Genomic DNA, 20,518 nt, shown 5'->3' on the forward strand with positions numbered 1-20,518 from the left:
TTTTAAGTGAGACAAACTGTTCTTGAGGTATCCCCAATAGCTCAAAGTGATGGCGAAAGGGCAGGTGACCTACATATGGTGGCCTTGTCCTTGCTGCCAGGTGGCTTGGTCCAAGCCGGACCTGGATCTTCTGGAGCACACACACAGCTGGCCCCTGCCCGCCTCTGGGACACAGGTACTCCCTTGTGGAGCTGACACCATAGCAGGTTGCCGGGAGGAGGTACTCTGCCGCAGATCACGAATGTGGTCGCCACCAGGATCCTGCTTCTTGGCTCCCAGCTCGCCTGGGACAGACTGTCAAGGTTTGGCCACTTTCCCTGCAGCCTCACAGCCTTCCAATTCTCCCAGGCTGAAGGCAGACAGCGATGACGGGCCCTAACCTCTCCCACTCAGATCCACATCTTTCTAGTACAACCTGCTCTGTTCCCCAGGTTTCGCCTCACAAAGGAGGGGAAATGTTTCTCTTACAGCTGCGCTTGCGATGTTTCCCTACAACTAGTTTTAACCAGCTGAAGCTATCAAAGGACCATGACTTTAAGTCTTGCCCCAAGCACCAAGCAGCTAAATCCAAAAACAATTAAGAACAGGGCATTCCCTCTCATTCGTCAGACCGCTGTTGGTTCGTGTGCAGTAACATGGTGTGTTTGAACCGAGCATATGCACACACGTGGTGACACTGTGCCCGAGTGAAAACGCGCATCAGGCGCTAACAGGCCCACCAAGAGCCTCCTCCCTTCCAAGCGCATAAAACGTCCTGCGAGTCCTGCTCACCCAAAGTGTGCCGCAGCATTCTGCCTTAGAAGAGCCGAAGCTCAACATTGGCTTTGGTGAGCACTGAGGCAGCCCTGGGACGTCCAGGGAGGTTGCCAACAGCAGGAAGAGGACACAGGCGTTTGAGGGCTTTGCCTTGCCCTCACAGCCACTCCTCTCCTCCACTGCGCTTCTCCGCTTTGCGGAGGTCGTCCCCTGCATCAGGGTTCCCAGGGAAGTTAAGCCTCGTGGCCTAGCACCAATACCAGACGGGATAGAGAAAAACGGGCTGCACACAGGGGCACACAGTAGAGAGCATTTTTAAACTATGATTTCCATAATACATGTGTATCATGAAAGAACAATTGATAGTTAAATCTGACAGAGATTTTTTTTTTTAAACTCAAGATTTTACTTACTGAGACCTGTGCTATGGCGCAAGGGGTTAAGCTACACCTGTAATGCCAGCACCCCGTAAGGGCATCAGTTAGATTTCTGGCCGTTCCACTCTTGAACCAGCTCCCTCTTAGTGTGCCTGGGAACTCAGTGGGAGATGGCCCAGTGCTCAGGTCCCTGCACCCACGCAGGAAGATGTTCCTGGATTCTGTCTTCTATCTCACCCGGCTCTAGCCATTGTGGTCATTTGGAGAGAGACCCAGCAATCTTTAAATAAAGTCTCATTCTACTTTGCACTAGTAATATTTTCCATGTTTTCCTTTTAAGTACTTAACACAGGGCCTGGCATGATAGCCTAGTGGCTAAATTCTCACCTTGAATGTGCCAGGATCCCATATGGGTGCCGGCTCATGTCCCAACTGCTCCTTTTCCCATCAAGCTCCCTGCTTGTGGCCTGGGAAAGCAGTAGAGGATGGCCCAAAGCCTTGGGACCCTGCACCTGCATGGAGACCCAGAAGAAGTTCCTGACTCCTGGCTTCAGATCGGCTCAGCTCTGACTGCTGTGACCACTTGGGGAGTGAGCCGGTAGATGCAAGATTTTTCTGTCTCTCCTTCTCTCTGTAAATCTGCCTTTCCAATAAAATAATAATTATTTAAAAGTACTTCGCATGTACCAGGCACTTTTCTGAAAAGCTGACCCTTTAACTCTTGAAATTAAGTATCTTAGGAGGACCGAGGGCATCCTTTGCACTGAGGCCTGCTGCGTGCTCAGCCCCTGGAGAGTGGATTTGGTCACTTAGTCTAAGAAGCGAAACAAAAGCGGGGAACATCAGGCAACGTGGAGCGAAGTGTCTGATTTGTGTCCAAGGAAATTTTGTCCATATTTTTAAGATGAAAAAAAAAAGCCCAATAACAAGAGAGTGAACTTGGAAGTAAGGGACTCAGTCCCCAGTTCTTCCTGAATAAAGGAATTTTGGTGGGTTTTTTTGTTTGTTTTTCTCTTCATACCTGATCACACACTGAAGCCATTTGCTGGAATAACTCAGGGAAATCACTTTCTCCCTCCACAAAAATCAGCCAGAGACAAACATGTACTATCAAATTATCAGGGTTTAATCACTGACAACATCAGAACCACAGTGCATTAATGTAAAAACCGGTATGTACAATTACACACTCACACACACACACAATGCTCTTTGTGAGCAGCAATTTTCAGCAAATCTGACTAACAGTAAGAGTCATTCCTATCTGGGGTTTGAAAGGAGAGATGGAAATTTCCAAGATGCCCCCGCCTCTGTCTGGCTCCAGTGACCCCCGAGCAGCAATTTGCAGAGGCCCGAGGTGGCAGGGAGGCATTAGCAGTACCAGGCACTCATGCCTTCCCTTGTTCGGCGGAGGAGACATCTTCCATCATTTATTACACTGATGTTCCACCCATCTGCATCATTAGGTTCAGTAGTTACCATGACAATGTGATGCCTTCAGCAATCTAACTTGATAGCCAGATGCCAGAATGTGAAAAAAATAGGACCAGCCAAGAAAGTGAGAGAAATATAATTAATCTGAACCACAGAGAGAATATACGCAAAACTAGGACCAGGAGAAAAACCGCTGAATTGTCACTGAGAAGGGAATGAGGAAGGGTGAGAGCTACCACATTTCAGGGGAAAAGGCGTTGCTGACTACGGCCACAGGGCCTGGGGAGAGGAGGGGAGTCTGGGAGGTGGCTCTGTGCCCCTGCCACCCCACCACACCCAGCTCTGTGCCCCTGCCACCCCACCACACCCAGCTCTGTGCGCCTGTCACCCAGCTCAGTGGGCTCAGCCCTGACTCTGGTTGTGGATTCTAAAGGTCCTCGCATTATTGCCCAGGCTCCCTGGCCACCCTCATCTCAAACAGCCACCAGCAGACACTACTCCCTTCCAATTTGCTGTGGTCCCCCCGCCCCCGCTGCCTTCCTATGACATCATTTCTGCCATTCTGAAGCAAATCTTAAGAGCCTGCCCTGAGATACGTCTAAGGACGCCCTGTTCCCTGGCCTCCAAAGAGTTAGGTGGAGGCAACAGACCCCACAGACCTCCAGAGCAGCCAGGAAGTTGAGAAAGGCAGAGTAGTATAAACATCACAGTCCTGGCACCTGAGCCTGGCTGGGTGGTCGCTCTCAGCAGGGCTGCGTGGGGTAGCGGCGCTGAGCCAGGCGGTTTGGCCGATTGAGGCCAGTAGCCATGGGCAGCTGAAAAACAGAATAAACGTGATACCAGAGGAGGGCCAGGTGTTCGGCACCGCCATGAGGATGCCACTTGGAATGCCCGCTCTCCCATACCCAATGCCTGGGTTTGAGTCTTAACTCAACTTTCTACCTTCTTTCAAGTGGACACTGGAAGACAGATGTGATAGCTCAGGTGGTCGGGTCCCTGGCACCCATGTGAGAACCTAGACTGTGTTCCTTCCTGCCTCGTGGACTTGGTGTGACCGTGTAGAACACTTCTGCTCCAGCTGGCTTGCCTTTCCCTGGTGCCTCCACCTCTTATATATGGGAGTGGTGAAACAAATTCAACTTCATAAACAAAAGGGAGACCATATAACACATGAGCAGTGCTAAGTCTGCCCCTTGGGTGCTGAGGAGCAGGGGGCTTGGTCTCTCTCCAAGTCGGCTAGGAGCCCTCACCCCAAGACAGAGTGGTGCACCTGTGCCGCTGACCCAAATACCAACTGTGCCTCTCCCACGTCAAGATTAAGAGCAACATTAATTAGAGCTGCATTTATTGAACATTGTCTGGGGCAGGCTTTTCAGGAACCCATCTATAAGGTAGCTACTGCCAGCCCCATTTACTAACACAGACGTTGAGACGTTGCTTAAACAACTGCTCAAGATGGAAGCGCCTATGATGAGCAGTAGGCTGGAATTATAATCCCAGGTCTCCTTAATCCGAAGCCGGGAGCCCCCAACCCCACCCCAGGAGGGCTTCCTTACCTGCGGAACCTGGGATGGGTTGTAGAGAGGGACAGCCCCCTCCAAGGAAGGTGGAGGAAGTAGAACCCCAGGACCGGAGTAGAGCTCAGAGGACACACCCTGTGATAAAAAGTAACAGAAAATGGCATTGGTGGCCACGGTCCCACAGGGAGGACACCCTGAGCATCAGCTTTAGTCAGGAGAAGTTCATGGGGAGAATCTCTCAATAGAACGGGGAATAGCAAGCAAACACTGCCCAAGTGGGCACAGCAAGTCCTTGGTCCAGGAGACAGCACAGAGGCTTAGGTGTAAGGAAAACCCACTGTAAATTACACTGATGTTCTCATAAGCACCACCCTACTTTGTCCAGGACCTCACATCACCAAGAGCACTCTAATCAGGATTCAAGAATTAAACGCGCTTTCCTAGCAAGAGGTGTGAACCCCATGCTGACGTGACCAAGTCATCAGGAACCTGTTATAACCCGAGGTCAGGGCTGGGCTGGGGCTTTCTGTGAAACAGGGCAAGAGCCAGCGTCAGGCAAGGAAGCTGTTGGCAGCTGAATTGCATCCTGCCCCAAACCCATGCACTGAAGCCCTTGCTTTCAGCAGCTCATAACGTGACTACACTTGGACTCGGCATCTTTGAAGAGTGATCACAAGCAAAACGGCGGTCCTACAGGTGCCCATCCGATCTGATCGCTGAATACAAGACACACACACACACAGAGAAAGGTTTGTGTAGACACAAGGCAGGAACGTGGCTTCAGAAGCAAGACTTCTCGCACCAGGATCTTGCACTTCTGGCCCCCACAGCTGGGAGAAACATCTGCTAAGCTCTTTTGTCTGCAGCACCCTGTGCCTGTGACGACAGTCTGCGCCAATCACACACACGCTTCCTCCCTGTGATGACAGTCTGCGCCAATCACACACACGCTTTCTCCCTGTGATGACTGTCTGCGCCAATCACACACACGCTTTCTCCCTGTGATGACAGTCTGCGCCAATCACACACACGCTTTCTCCCTGTGATGACAGTCTGCGCCAATCACACACACCTTTCTCAGTCTGCGCCAATCACACACATGCTTTCTCATTTTCCCACAAGTCAACGCTTCCCAGGAAGCACCAGCAGTCCACACTGGGCGTTCAGGCCAGTCTCACATATGGGCATCTTTGGGATCACAGGCCCCAGTTCACAGCTCACTCACCCCTGGCCCAGACAGGTCTCCAATCCCAGCGCCGTTAGCCATCCCTGGGGTAGGCAGGCCTCCTCGGACTTCAGCCCTTCCTGGAAAGCAGGAGTCAGAGAGGTGTCCTCTACCCAGGTCCGAGGGACCCTTACTGCCAGAAGCCACCCCTTGCCCCTGGGGAGCACCAACAGCCTGAGACAAACCCCAGAATGTGAGGCTGCTGCTACCTTTGTCCCTAGAGAAGGTGCCACCACCTGGCACAGGTGGGGACTCCAGTGGGGGTGTCAGTGAGGGGTCCTGGCCAGCCTCGGAGGGAGAAGATGCTCTGGGGTTCTCCTGCTACGGGGAGAAATGAGAGCGGCATTGCAGACAGTGGTGGTATGTGGATTCCCCAACCCGTGATGATGGAGTCAGGTGCAACCGGCTGCTGGGCCACTCCCCACATCACATCTCTCCACGCGCCACGCTCCCTGCTCAGTGACCCATCAGCAACCCAATCGCTGGTCCCCTGACGTCAAAACCTTTCATTCGAATTTATAATCCACCTCTGCCCTCTCAAGACCAATTTATTTCCCATCTTCTCCCAACACAGAAGTCCTGGTTCATTCACACAGGGGTGGAGTCAGAGCGAGCGCCAGGAAACCCCAGCGGCTGAGCAAGTGCCCTGGACAGGTGCACAGGTCAGGGTGTGTCCTCTCCTCCCCCTGTGGTCACCTCTGAGTCAGGGCTGTCTGAGGAGTCCTCCTCTCCGGAGGGGGATGCATTCTTGGTGGGCTTCGAGCGAAACCAGCTGAACCAGCCGAACCCGGAGCTCTGCAAGGGGAAGTAGCATGCACACTGCTGCCGGTGACCTGCTCCCTGGTGGCCCTAACGTGGCTCCCAGCACCCAGGACCCAGGATCCCCGCAGTGCTCCTCGGTGCACTCAGGACCCGAAGGAAGGGGCAGAGACAGAGCAAGTCCTCCACCTTGCCGTTCTCTTTCCTATCGGCCGGCTTCCCTTTGCGTGCTGTATCTGGGGGAGATTTTCCATCTGCCTCGTCAGAGGACTCCTCCTCGGCCTCCTTGACCAACCTGGTGGAGGTCTCAGAGGAAGTCCGCGCCCGGGGAGCCAGCGGCACCTGCAGCGAGAGGAAATGCATGCCCTGTGGAGCACCTGATGGTTCACTGCGTGGCTTCCTCCCTAAGCCAGCTACTCCCAGGCACCTGCCCTCAGGGACTCGCTAAGGTGTCAGGATGGACAGCCCAGAGCCCAAGCCCGATGCTCACACTGCTCCTGGTGGTGGGCACTGCGGGCTGCCTCTCTGGAGAGGGCCCAAGAGGCAGCTGGCCTAGAGCCAGGGACTCAATGGCCCAAACCAAAACCCCCAAGGTTAACTCACTCACAGCTGTCTTCCTAATGCGCATGCCCAAGCGAAGAGTCAAATATGCCCCTTGGTGTTTGTTTCTCAATGTGCTAAAATACACGCAGCGTGAAGTCTACCATCTGAACCATTTTTAGGTGTCTAACTTAGTGACCTTAAGCATATGCAATAGGCTGCCCAGCCGTCAGCAGCATCTATTTCCAGAACCCCTTCTTCACCCTCCCCGACACCCCCCCAGAAGTCCTGACCCTTCCCCCAGCCCTGACCACTTTCATCTACTTTCTGTCACTCCAGGCATCTCACAGGTGGACCCATGCAACATCCTGCCCTTTGGTGCTGTTTTTAGATTCCATGCTTTTAATAAAGCATAATTGGGATAAACTTTGAAAAATACTTTGATAAAATATAGAAAAAGCTTTATTAAAAAAAAAAGGATCCTGACCTCTAAGAATACATATTTTAAATAGAAACAGAGACACAGAAAGAGCTCCCAACTGTAACTCACTCCCCAAATGCAATACAGGTCTCCCACATGAATAAGGGCCCAATTCCTTGAGGCATACCGCTGGCTGTCTCCCAGGTCCCATAATAAAAGCTTTACTTTTTTTATTCTGATACTGAATTTGCTAAATGCAGGCAACGCTCTAAGGGTTTTTATGTAAGTGGTCCACTTAATCCTTACAATATTCCTATGAGGGAGGTACTATTCCGACCGTGTTTGCACGAGGACACCAGAGCACAGGACGGTACAGCAGCCCATCTCAGGCCACAGCGGTAGCCAACAGCAGAACAAAGCTTCAAGTCTGAGCCATCTGACTTTGTAGAAATTTCTCCTGGTTTAATCATCCTAGATATAAACAAGTCTCATGTAACAGGAAGCCATTGTTGTGTGTTATGAATGAGTGAGAGAAAACAGAAAGGAAGGGGAGGAGAGAGGGAAAGGAAGTGGATAGAAATAAAGAGAAGGAAGAAAGAGGGTAAGGCAAGCAGCGCGTCCAAAATAGTGGACAACGCGGAAATGACCGACTGTGACCGCGCTCCTGACCTTGACCTCCGAGGCCCTCCAGATCCCACCTTGTTCCCACTCGGGCTCTGCTTCTGATGCCCGCCACACGCCCTCATCTCTGGTTCCTTGAGCCCCACACCAAGGCCTCTGCCCTTGCCATTCCCTGTGCCTGGAACATGTGGCCCTGGATTCTTGCCCGGCTCAGCTCCATGCTCCAGTCTCATGTCAGCCTGCAGGCCTCCTCAGAGGGCACCTCTGGGTCACCTGTTACAGCCAGCTCCTCCTCTGTCCTTCCAGGCACGTCCCACTACCCCCAGTGCCGTGAGGGGCGGCTTGCTCTGTTCGAGCAGTGCTTGCTGCACACTCGGGAATGAATGCTGGCACCTTCATACAACGGACTTCGTTATTCCAACATTAAAAATCATATTTATGATGACACAGAAAAATTATACCACAGAACGCCAAATAATCTAGTAGGCCAGGATTCTGGCTCAACGATTAAGTCGCTACTTGCAACGCAGCATCCCATTTTAAAGTACCAGTTCAAGTCCCAGGTGCTCTGCTTCCAATCCAACTGCTGCTAACACACCTGGGAAAACAGAAGACAGCCCAAGTGCTTGCTTGGGCCCCAGGCACTCACACAGGTGACCAAGATGATGGAGTTCTGGGCTCTTGGTTCTAGCCTTGCATAGCCCCAGCCACTGTGGCCATTTGGAGAAAGACCAAAAGACAGAAAATCTCCTTTCTCTTTGTTGCTGTGCACCAAATGCACTTTTTTATCCTTTTTTATTATTATCACTGTTTGAGAGGCAGAGAATGAGGGAGGACTGAGAACACTTCCCTCCCCTGGTTCATGGGTGGCTGTGTTCCAGCCCTGCCGTGCTTCTCAGTTCCAGCCTCTTTGTAATGCGCCCCAGGGAGACTGCAGGTGACAGCCCAGCCGCGTGGGCCAGCTGCCACCAAAGTGGGAGACACAGACTGAGGCCCTGGCCAATGGCTGCAGCTCAGCCCAAGCCTCTCTCCTTGCAGTAACTGAGAAGTGAATCAACAGATAGAAGATTCCTGTTTCTCTCTCCTTCTCTGTCTCACCCATTGTCTCTGCTTTTCAAAAGAACACACACACACACACACAATTTTTTAACGAAAAGTGAAGGGAGGCATTGTGATGCAATGCGTTGAGGCAATGCTGGACCACAGGCATCCCTCATTGTAGGGCCTGGTTTGAGTTCCAGCTACTGCAGCCCTGATCCAGCTTCCTGCCAAGGTGCCGGAGAGGCATCAGACAATGGTCTAAACAAGTGGGTCCCTGACCCCATGTGGGCAAGCTGGATGATGGTCTTGGCTCCTGGCTCAGCCTGGCTAGGCCCGACTACTGTGTGTATTTGAGGGGTGAATGTGCAGCTCTGTGTGTCTATGTGCGCGTGTGTGGGCTGTCCCCTTCTCTCGTCATATGGCTAGGTAGCTAGGCAGGAGCGAGGGAGGATGCCCAACCAACACAGCTCTGTAAGGCCAGACACCTGTTCTGCTACTCATTCTCCTCTGCCTCCCAGGACACAGCAGGATTAAATAATCTGACTCCTGGGATTGGGGCCAGAAAGAAATCACAGGGACTTAGCAGCCACTTCTCACAGCAACATATGCAGATGGCTGATAGACACACGAGAAAAAATGCTCAAGCTCCCTAGCTATTAGGGAAATAAAAATAAAAACCACAGTGAGGTTGTACCTAACTCTAGTGAGATTAGCCTACATTCAGAACTCTACTAACACCTGCTGGTGTGCATGTCGGGCGAAATATATCCTACTCCACTGTTGGTAGGAGTGTAGGCTAGTATAATGCCTACGGAAGTCAGCATGGAGAGTGCTCAAGCAACTGAAAATTGATCTACTGTATGACCCATATTCTCATAGGGGAATATAGTCAACAGAAGTAAAATCTGCTTATGACAAAGTGACCTGCAACCCTATATTTATAACAGCAGCATCTACAATAGCAAAGACAGGGAAATAGCCCAGATGTCTGCAAAAGAGCAATAAAGAAACTGTGGTACATCTACTCCATGGAACACTACTCGGCCATTAAAAGCAATGAAATTCTACCACTTGTGACCAAATATTTCCAACTGGAAACCATGATGCTCAATGAGAAAAGCCAATTCCAAAAGGACAAATATCATATGTTCTCTCTGATAGAGAGCAACATTCATGCAAAATGCAAAACAGATAACTCGATAAACATGCATATACATATAGTCTCTTAGATGAGCTGGGAAGTGAAGATACCTTGCTGTGTGCATCTCTGCTCCTGAATAAAAGACTCCCGATGCAACTGCTACATATCCTTTCACAACAGGATACTAGATTTCCTGTTACTGCCTGTATCTACAATGCCATGATGCCTTTAAATAGCAGACTGTGGGACTTGTGACTGCTGCTGGGGAATACACTAGTGTAGTAATATGGGAGAAAACAGCAGGGGCGAGTGGGGAGGAGTGGGGAGGAGTGGGGAGGGAGGAGGGGGGAAAACCCCTATACCTACAACACCATATCATGAAAAATAACATAAATAGATAAATAGATAAATAAATAAATTTTTAAAAAAGGACAAGGAGGAAGCAAGAGCTGCTGCAGTGTGGGGAGGGTTGTGTAAGAGCCTAGGAACCAGGGCACCTGTTCACATGAGCCCCACAGGGGCAGGCACCTGCCTCACTCGTGCGTCATCCCCTCACCTGGGGTGAGGAAACGACTTCCAGACTGTCCAGCTGCTGGAAGATTTCTGGAGCTGCTGTGCTCTCCGTAACATCTCCTGTGAAAGAATAAATAGAAGCCGTGCTTGGGAGCTGGGCTCCCCTCACCCCTGCCCCCACTGCATCCTGAGAAGGGCTTTGGGAGACCAGCAACTTCCCAAGCTGCAGAGTGGCGAGAGTCAGAAGCCCCTAGGTCTCTGGAGACCACAGCAAGTCACTGTCCAGTCACATGGCTTTTCCCAGTCTCTGCCACCCCAGGACACCTAACCTGTGTCACCCCAGGACACACTGGTCACCTAGCCTGTGTCCCCCAAGACCACTGTGGTGCTTTCGGCACCATGTCCATCTAGGTCACAGCCATCCTTCATTGGAGCCTCCAGCCTGGACAGAACCTATCTTAGGTCTGAGCTCTAACCCTTCTCGGAGCCCCCAGCAATTCTCTGGGGCTCAGCACTGCCCACCCACAGAAAGTCCTTGTCCCAAGTGGGCCAGGGTAGAAGCCCATATTTCTACCTTCCTCTGGGGTAAGCTCTGGGGTGCAGGATGACCCAGAAAGGGACCTGGGCTGCGGTACATATGGTGTTTTCTTCTCCTTTGTACCCTATAGTCTTCCTCTCATCCCCCACACCCCACCCTCAGCAGTTAGGTAGCCCAAGGCGAGAGCAGGACAGCCAGGAAGACAGCACACTCCTCCCGTTGTCACCAGAACACCAGAAGCACCACGGAGGCTCTCGGTAGTACCTGCACCCCACCACCTGGGTCTTCCCTGGCTCAAGGACATCTGCACCCACCGCTCCCCACACCTCCCTCCCCTGTTTGTTCTCTCCCAAGGTGTCCAGGCTGGCTGGCAGGTCTTACCAGGAACCGGGTGCGTCCACAGCGTGTCCTCCCAGACCCTTCCTTCAGGAGCCTGTGGTTGCTCCACACTGACCGGGAGGTGGGTCTCAGGCCCAGGTGTCCCTGCCTGCCCTGCCTCAGGGCCTGGCTGGAGGGAGAAGGGTTGCTGTGGGCCAGGTTGAGGCAGGTCGGTCAGCTCAGCTGTGGGCCATGGGTCCAGCTGGTACCCTGGGGCCTTTGGGTAGCCCTGATATCCAGAAAGATCCTGATAGAGAGTGGGCTCTGAGGACGTAGGAGAAAGCAGTGAGAGCTGAAATGTGGCATTTGCAGACACATCAATCAAGAAACCTTCCTGCTTGTGCCCTTCCAATGAAAGCAGTTGCAATGGCCAGTACCTAGACATGCCAGCCCCACAAGGCCACGCAGCACACGGCAACGGTAGCACTCGCAGCTCACCTCCTCTTCCCATCTCTACACTTTCCAGTGCTGCGTGGGGAGGGAAGCAGTGACCTCTCCACCCAATGCCACACCTCTGTGCTTTGGGATCAACTATCTCCCTTAAGGACTTCCTTGGCTAATTGAGACTTAGAAAATGGCCAGTTTGGGGACAGGCGTTTGGCCCAGCAGTTAAGATGCCCACATCCCACAGTGCCTGAGTTCAGTTCCAGCTTCCCACCAGTGCTCCCTGGGAGGCAACAGGTGACAGCTCCAGGAACTGAGTTCCTGACACCTGAACGGGAGACCTGGAGTGAGTTCCCAGCTTCAGCTTTGGCCCTGGGCCAGCCCTAACTGTTGAGGCCATTTGGGGATTGGAAGTGGTTCATAGAAGCCCCCTTCTCTCTCTCTCTCTCTCAAATTGTAAAAATAAAAGGAAAACTTCTAAATAAAAGCCAAAGTCTAATCACACATGCCGCACTGTGCACCCATCTCAGAAGGGGCCTGCTGCTTACGTCACCCAAGGTGGAGACAAGCATAAGAAGGAGCCCACAGCTCCAGGAGTGTGTGGACAAGGGGATAGGGCTGTGAGGCGGCAGCTACGAGGGACAGCAGCCTGGCGCTGCTGCAGCCTCCACTGAGCTCGGAGGCAAAACCTGCTTTGCTTCCTTCCCTTCACTCCGCTCACCCGTGAAAGACGTGCCAAGGTCAGGGACATGTCTGGAAGCAAAGAGATGAGGGCCCTTCCTGTCCCTCCTGCAGAGGGCCCCTGGGAAGAGTGGGAAGTCGAGGGGGCTAGACAGCCGCAGCCCCACACTGGGGCCTTCCGGAGAGAGACACCCTGAGATGTGCTCAGTGCTCTGTGACAGTGCCTGAGAGCTCAGAACTACCAAGAGCCCCCGTGTCGCTGGCACCAACCTGGGATGCGGGCACCGGTCTGCAGCCTCAGGACAGTCCAGCAGCTGGGGAGTTGTGGAGCCCTCGGCTCGCACTGCCACACCACAGCTACAGCACAGGTGAGCTAAGAACCTGGGTGCTCCAACAGGAACCTCACACTGCAGCCTCTTAGACCTGCAGGGCGGCTGTGTGGAGGAGGTGCCCGCAGGGGCGGAGTGGGGTTTCCCTATCCCACATGGCATCGCTCCGTAAGACCCTGTTGGCTCAGTACCTGTTGCTTCTCTGGCTCTCGGAACATCCGCGTTTGTAGAGCGAGGGTCCCCAGCATCTCCAGCGATCTTTTGCTGTTTAAAAGAAAATACCACCCTTTTCAGCAGCACGAAGGAAAACAAGGCTAAGGGAACAAGATTGAATCCAAAATTATATCACAAAGGAATCTCCAGTGGGGGTGACAAGGTGAGGCAACCTCTGCTAACTGCTCAGCCCCCTGGGGCCTTGTGACCTGGACAGCGCCTCCCGGACCTCCCCGCTCCGCCCAGAGCAGCGGCAGCCGGCTGCAGGTCATGGCCAACAGCAGGGAGGAACCTGCAGGCCTCAGACGATGCAGCCGAGGGAGGGAGGAGGGGCTGCTGGGCTTTCAAAATCCACTTGGCAAAGTGAGAGCAGGAACATGGAGGCGGCCCTGTTCCAGTTACCATCCCAGCGAATTCCCTGAAAGGTTGTACTGTTCCCGTAATGCCCTGCAGATTGGGCAATCCTCAGAACACCAAGGAAAGGCGTCTTTGAGTGATTGCCTGGCCCACATTACATGAAAGTGAGCGGTCCTCTCTGATCCATTGTTCCCAGCAGAGCTGGGGAAGCTTTGATAGCCATTGGACATGCACCCGAGGATCTCAGAGCAGGGCAGGCAACGCCCCTGGGTCCCGCATGGACCCAGGAAAGCATTTAAAGCATTTCAAAATGGAAGCAGAACAGGTGAGAAGCCCAGAGGCCCACCCATGCCCGTAGGGATGCATGGGGCCAGGGCTCACTGACATCCTCACCTCTCAGCTACCGCCTGCACCTGCTCACTCTGCAGCTCGGCAAGAGCAAGAGCGGAGGGAAGGTGAGGCCCGCCCGGGACCCCTCTCCAGCGGCTCACCTGCAGCTCCCAGTGCCGCCGAAGCTGCCGCAGCCAGACAGGCTCCCAGACCCCATCTCCACGGTGCCGCTCAAGAACCAGCGGGTCTGACAGCTTCAGCCTCTCAGCCAGCTGTGCCGGGGTTCCAGCAGGTCAGAGTGCCAGTGGGTGCAGAGAGAGAGCAGGGAGAGCCACGGAACAACGAGAGGACAAAGAGACAAGGAGGGAAAAGCGAAAAAGCCGTGACGGCCTCGTAAGTTGGGCTACAAAGGACTACTGAGAAATAGCAAATTCAGCAGGGAGTCCCCCACATAGGTATTACATGCTAACTAAAGCATGCAGGGAATCAGGGACCTGGCTCCAGTCTGCTTTGTCAAACTCCACCATCCATCAGGCCACCTTGAAAACAACGCCCATTCTGATGCCAGAGCCAGAGGTTTGGAAGGACTACCTTTCTCACAAGCTCCAGGCGAAACTAACACTGCTTTGCTTTCCAAAGCTTGATTCCATTACATTTAAAGATCTATTAACTGTGTTGTAGTGCAGTACCAGTACCCCATGTGGGCGCTAGGTGGTGTCCCAGCTGCCTCACTTCCAATCCAGCTTCCCGCTAATAACCTGGCTGGAAAAGCCTGGAAGGTGGCCAAGTGCTTGGGCCGCTGCCACCCACCTGAGCGACTCGGATGAAGCGCGTGGCTCCTGGCCGCAGCCTGGCCTCATCCTGGCCATTGTAGCCATCTGAGGAGTCAACCAGAGGCTAGAAGAGCTCTCCCCACCTCTCCCTCTCTCTCTGTGTCACTCTGCTTTTCAAACAAATCATTAATGATTTAACTGAAAGCATAGCCACACAGAGAGAGGGAGAACCAGAGAGTCTATCCTCTGCTTTGCTTCCCAAGTGGCCACAGCAGCCAACATGAAGGTCAGAAACCAGAAGCCCAGAACTCCATCCTGGTCTTGCCCATGCAACTCCCTGGGCAACCCACTGCCCCTTCCACAGGTGCATTGTAGGGAGCTGGTCAGAGGAACAGCAGCCGGGACTTGAACCCGTGCTCTGGTATGGTACGCTGGTCTTACCAACAGAGACTTAACCTGCACGGTAACACCATATCCCCTTGTTCAATCCCAGAACTTGCCCAGCCGTCCGTCCATCCTGGCTGCCTGGGCTCCTGGCACGCATCAGCCTGTGGGCAGAACCCTCAGATATGGGGCCTACCGAACACCACAGGCCTTACCGCCTTCCAGTCCAGCTCTGGGGCCTCATCTACAGCAAAACAAAACTTTTGGCTTTCTAGCTAACAGATTTTCTCCTTCGATTAATTGAAAGAACCATTCACCTGACTGCTGTTTTCCTCCCCAGGAACTAAAGGTTCAAATGTTTTTGTTTTTGTTTTTTTTAATGCACCCCACATGTGATAAAATATCCTGCATTTAAAAGCATTTTAACAAGGATCATTTCCTGCTTTGATCACCAACCATATTTTTGAAGTCCAGCTTTTATAATTAGAACGGTTCACCACGTATTTCTACTCTACTCCCAGGGAGCACACACACGGTGCTCCCAGGCCCCAGTCCCACTGCCCCAGCCCTGAGCATTCTCTCTGCAGGTCCACCTCTGCTTATCACATCTGGACGTACTGCTGTGGTCAAAGACAGCCGTGTGTTCAGAGAAGATGAAATGGCTGTCTCTGAGCACTGAAGCTCAAACACCAGCTGGGGCCCCTTGGAGACACGTACCTTGATGAGTTCCTCTAGCAGCACAGGGTGGCTGCTCTCTGCCTGGCTCAGGATGGCCGTGCCAATGGCTTCACAGTAATACAAGGCCTGGGACGCCAGACCATAATCTGCCAGGCGGGAAGCATAAATGAGCTTATACACCTGCGAAGAGGAACAGGGCGAGGGATGAGCCCAGCAGGAAGGTAGATAAGACCTCTGGGGAGCCAGCTGACTGCCGCCTTCCCTCACACTGGCACCCAAGTGTCAATGGCTACATGCCACTTGGGGCCCTTTTTCTGTGCATGGGCACACCTCCAAATTCAGTCCATGGTTCATGAGTTATAAAAAGATGACAGGCATCCCATGAGCTCAAGTCTAGGCCTTGGTCACCATGGAAATGCGTGAGGTACCCACTTTCTAGCCATCAGGCTACAACACAAGAGTCATCGGTTTGCGAGACATACAAGGACACACAGAGAAGAAGAAAAATCACCCTGGTGCAAACCCCCATGGAGATCACAGAGACAGGGGCACTCAGGCCACGGCATGAGGGCAGGGCTGAAGACTTGGGCACCGGGCAGACCCAGGTTCAAATCCAAGCTCCGTGCTTGGTGTGGAGCACTGGACGGCTGGGTCTGTATCTGCCTCAGTTTACCCATTACACGAGACCGTTGATTGTTCACACCACCTGCCTCCTCTTCTGCTGCCAAGATTAAATGAAATCATCCAGATACTCCGGAACAGCGGTAGGTAAGAGATGTAAGCTGATACTACATGAATCGCCGGGCCTCAGTTTCCACTCGAGATCAGCAACGCTGTCGTGCTGAGCACGTGTGGCAGGGTCAATGACCTCTGCTGACAAGGTGTGTGCTGCGGTGCCCATCCCAGCACCAGGCACAAGGAGGTACAGGTCTGGACTAAAGCAGCACAGGTGGGCAGGAGCATAAGGTCCCTGCACCTAACAAGCAAAGCAAAGACGGGGCGGCAGTCCAACGTCCCCTGGGGATGGCCCGGGAGGCAGCCCCCGGCTGCGCGTCTCGGGATGGGTGCCCAGTGTGGCACTCTCACACTCCCACGGGGGCTCCACCACACAACACTGCCATGTAACCCACAGCTCATCGCCAAGCCCACTGGCATACTCCTGAGTCAGAGGGAAAAACAGCACTGGGCCTCAGAGCACACGGGAGCGTGACACAGCATAGAATCACTCCATGAAATGAGGGGGACAGTGGACATCGCATCCAGAGGCTAAGCAGACAGAAGAACCGGCCATGTGCACACCGGTGTACAGCAGGAGACAGAGGAAAGAGAGGAGAGGGGGGCGCAGGCACAGAGCAAGGGGGAAGTTCTCAGGACAGAAGCCCGACCGGGAGAGAGACCAAGAAGCAGCGACAGGTGCAGGGAGAGGGGGAGGACTTTCCTCCAGATGGAGGAGCGGGCATGCCGCGCAGGTGCGGAGCGGACAGGAGCACAGGGCCGGCCTGGCCGCAGGTAGGGCCAGGCTGCAAAGCCAAACAGGAGCCTTCGGTAGAGGGGCTTTCCTAGCAGACATGAGAGACTTTTCGGGGACATGTGAGGCAAGCAAGCCCCTTACGCCGCTCACGCTAACGAGGGCAAGCCATCAGGGGACTGGGCCCAGGCCTCAGATCACCACTGTGTTAAGGCGGCCGCTATCCACAGGCATGAGACACCGCCAGGGCCGCAGCGTCGCGGGCTCGGTTACCTGGAAGGCAGGGATGAAGGATTCGGGGCGGCCCAGCGTCTGACAGTACTCGAAGATCTCTGTCCTCTGGATAGCCTCCGTGGTGGCAAATTTCAAAAACTCCTGACTAAAACAAGGAAGGGCAATAAAAAGCTTGAGATGATGGCGGAGGAGGCGGCCAGACTTGCCGCCACCGACTCCCTGATGGCAGCGCCCGGTCTGGGCTGACAAGGTCGCAGCGCTAAGGGAGGGGAGAGGCCGCAGGGTGGGTGTGTGGCAGCCTCCATGGGCTACAGGGTGTGCTGGCAGGTGCAGCAGGGAGCTTCCGTGCCCCGAGGCCCCAGGCGAAGGGCCGAAGCCCAGCCAGCCATCACCAACAGGTGCCATGGGTCACTCCAGAAAAGCAGGCCCGGCCAGCAGAGGACCAGCTCCAGCAAGAGAATGAGGGGACCAGCCCCTGTGGTCCATTTGAGGAGTGGACACTGGATGGAAAGACTCTCTCTCTCTCTCTCTCTCTCTCTCTCTGCCTTTCAACTAAATAAAATAAATCTTAAAAACAACAAAGATTTGGTGTCAGAAATATTTGCATGGTTTTTTCATCCCAGGCCTCTGCTATGAGCCTCCCGCAGACTGCTGCAGTAACCCACATACACACACTGAGGGTCCGTCTGGCCCAGACAGGCTTCCCTGAGGAGGGAACTGTGCTCTGGGAACCGCCAGGACAGAGAAGGCAAAAAGGGACAGCGCGTCCCCGGGGGCTCAGCTGAGCAGGCCAGTGCCATCAGCAAAAGGTGTGGCAGCCTGCCCGCAGGACACCACGTCCCTGCCCACCACACTGTAGCTGCACTGTCTTCCAAACATCGTTGAATCTTTCTGTACCTCAGTTTCCCTTCTCTGTACTCTCTTCACAGGGTAAATGTATAATAAGGGAAAGGGTGCAAAGAAAAGATCTGGCACCAGCTGGGAGCTTAGTTAATCACCAAGATTGTGGGGAGGGAGGTGAGAGATCAGGTGAGCCTCCGGAGAGCCACCTGCCAGCCCATTCATTCTCCTCGGGGCTCCCGGAATGATCCTGTGTGCCAAGAAGAGCGTCAAGTCAGCATAGGGGCGCTGGGACCCCACTTTCACTTCCTAGTTTCACTCAGAATGAGCTCTCAGGAGAGGCCCAGGGCGGCCTGACACAGAGCTCGCAAATAAAACCTTATTTTTGTTTTAGGTTTTTTTTTTTTTTAACTGATCCCTGGTTGTGGAGCCAGAGTGCCACCCAGTGGCCACATGACGCAATGCAGCCGGGCCTCCACAGCTCGCAGCTGCTTAGAGCAGCGCCTGGGCCCCGTGGTGACCTGATGTGACAGCTACTGAGCATCTCCTGGTCCAAACCTGCGGATTCTGCAGTCACACAAGCAGATGAGAAGCCGGGAAACCCAGCAAGGGCTGAAACATCCCTGCCTTCGTGTCCCCTCCGAGGTCACGCACCTGTGGCTGCTGCCCAGCAAAGCCAGACGGTCTGCGTTCACGGTGTAGTGTCCGAAGGGCACCTGAGCCATGAGGTAGCAGAAGTGGGCGGCCTCCACCAGCCCCTTGCCCGCTGCAGGAGGACAACGACAGGTCGCAGGGGGGCACGTGCATGAACTCGGAAGCTTGAGTCGCACCCCCCCCCCAGGAGCTCACTCCCTCTCCCACTGGCACTGCACCTCAAACATCTCATCTCGATTCTCTTTCCCCAGAAAAGGACACTCCTGCCTGTGCTCTGCAGAGGATATGCAACTGGCCATTTCCCAAGTGTCTGAGTCCTTGTTGGGGATGAGAGGTGAAGGAGAGGCTTGACCTCAGCCAAGAAGGGGACCTTCAGGAGAAGCAATCAGACCAGGCCTGCCCCGGCACTGCCATCAAGCTACAGGAGACCTCCCAGGCCTCATAAAAGTCACAGTAGAAACCATATTGTTCCCAATGTTAAAAGGTGCTCCCATACATTTTCCATTGCCTCAAGCAGATAAACACTAGCACCATGCCTGCACCGAGAGGGACTTAGCAACGGGTCCAACCCTTCGCTCCAAGGTTCCAGGCACCCTAGGACCTGGCACCAGATGTTGCATAGCCGGACATGGCAGCTTTAAGCTGAGCAGAACAGGTCTTACAAAGCCTCTCAATGGACGCCATGCATTCTGCGAATCTGAGAGCCACCAATCCTGAACATTCAATAGTCCGTGTTCACGAGATGACAGACACAAAGGCGTCAGGATTAGCAGGGGCAGTTCAGACAACCAACAGAATTTGCTGCCTGAGTAGGGTCGCTGGAATCCAGGTGGCACAGGAGGCCAGGGCCCGGGAGTTCACCCCATCTGCAAGTGAACATCTCCACGGAAGGAGGCTGCTGGCTGAGCAAAGACTTGCCCAGCAGCTCAGTGCCGAGTCTCGTGGACCTGGGCTGCGCTGGCTCGGCAGGACACTCCCTTCCCTGGACTTTGAATTTCTCAGAACACCAATGCCCGTGGTTCCAGAATACCGTGAGGTGCACACCCTGCACCAAAGCTAGGACACAGAGGAGTCAACGCTTCGGGCTGACCTGCAGACCTTGGGGGCGGGGCAGCCCAGGTTCCCGCTTACCCAGTGTGTCCCCCATGGTGACGATCACACGCTGACGCAGCTCCGGGTCCCCGGCCTGATTGGACAGAATCACAGCCAAGTGAGGTCTCCAGTCTCCCCACTGCGTGTCCCCACAGCACTGCAAAAGAGCAGGAAAAGCCAGCTCACAGGAGGACTTACGACACGAAGGTCGGGCTGCTGTCCTCCGCTTTGGAGGCGTTCAGGGTACGTCCACCACACCACCTGCAATGCTTTCATCCACTGATTTAGAAGTGTTTTATTTACAAAAAAAAAAAAAAGCCTAGAATCAAATAGATAATGAGAAAATCAAGCCACGTGGTCCAGCCTGGACTGGGTGCCCACTCAGTCCCCTGGCCCACCCCCACCCCGCAGCCAAGGACTATGTCCTCCCAGCCATGGCCAGCAGAGCAATGGCCCGGAGGCAGTGTACAGAAGCCCCGCCCACGAGGTGCTCTCCCACCATCTGGTCCTGGAGAAGCATTGGGGAGAAGCAAGATGAACAACCATGTCACAGCAACAACACAGACACAGGGTCTCCGTGCCCTGTCCCTCAGTCACCGTGTGGCCCGGCACAAAACCTTAAACTCCTCTAACGCTTCGCTCCCTCACCCCCAGAACGGAGACCACGAACATCTGCCCAAGCTGCTGTAGGAAGTTGGACAGCGAAGTCAGGCAGATGTGCACCACACAGACTTGCGCGCCGACCTTGGTCTGCACTGGTTGGTGACATGAAGGCGTGGACGCAAGGGCTGTTCACAAACTTCATGCCAGACACATGAAGGAAAGCTGCGCCTGGGT

The 20,518-nt window shown here is 53.9% G+C and overlaps 1 protein-coding gene across 3 annotated transcripts in view; it reads right to left on the reverse strand.

Annotated features, from left to right (window-relative positions):
• Positions 1-2,954: 2,954 nt before the first annotated feature.
• The window catches only part of SEC16B (SEC16 homolog B, endoplasmic reticulum export factor), a 36,714-nt gene continuing 19,150 nt past the window's right edge, over positions 2,955-20,518 (reverse strand). For 2 of the 3 annotated variants that reach the window (XM_058660711.1, XM_058660709.1), the window contains 14 exons: positions 19,721-19,838; positions 18,590-18,701; positions 17,135-17,240; positions 15,433-15,573; positions 13,720-13,830; positions 12,850-12,916; positions 11,268-11,528; positions 10,392-10,468; positions 6,261-6,413; positions 6,009-6,107; positions 5,522-5,633; positions 5,313-5,392; positions 4,124-4,222; positions 2,955-3,382 (listed from right to left, as the gene is read on the reverse strand). In XM_058660711.1, the coding sequence (XP_058516694.1) occupies positions 3,311-3,382; positions 4,124-4,222; positions 5,313-5,392; positions 5,522-5,633; positions 6,009-6,107; positions 6,261-6,413; positions 10,392-10,468; positions 11,268-11,528; positions 12,850-12,916; positions 13,720-13,830; positions 15,433-15,573; positions 17,135-17,240; positions 18,590-18,701; positions 19,721-19,838 (1,608 nt within the window). In that variant the 3' untranslated portion in view covers positions 2,955-3,310. The remainder of the gene's footprint in view (positions 3,383-4,123; positions 4,223-5,312; positions 5,393-5,521; positions 5,634-6,008; positions 6,108-6,260; positions 6,414-10,391; positions 10,469-11,267; positions 11,529-12,849; positions 12,917-13,719; positions 13,831-15,432; positions 15,574-17,134; positions 17,241-18,589; positions 18,702-19,720; positions 19,839-20,518) is intronic. The other variant, XM_058660710.1, reaches the window with a different exon arrangement.

Source organism: Ochotona princeps, chromosome 2 (assembly GCF_030435755.1).
Source record: "Ochotona princeps isolate mOchPri1 chromosome 2, mOchPri1.hap1, whole genome shotgun sequence".
Lineage (NCBI taxonomy): Eukaryota > Metazoa > Chordata > Mammalia > Lagomorpha > Ochotonidae > Ochotona > Ochotona princeps.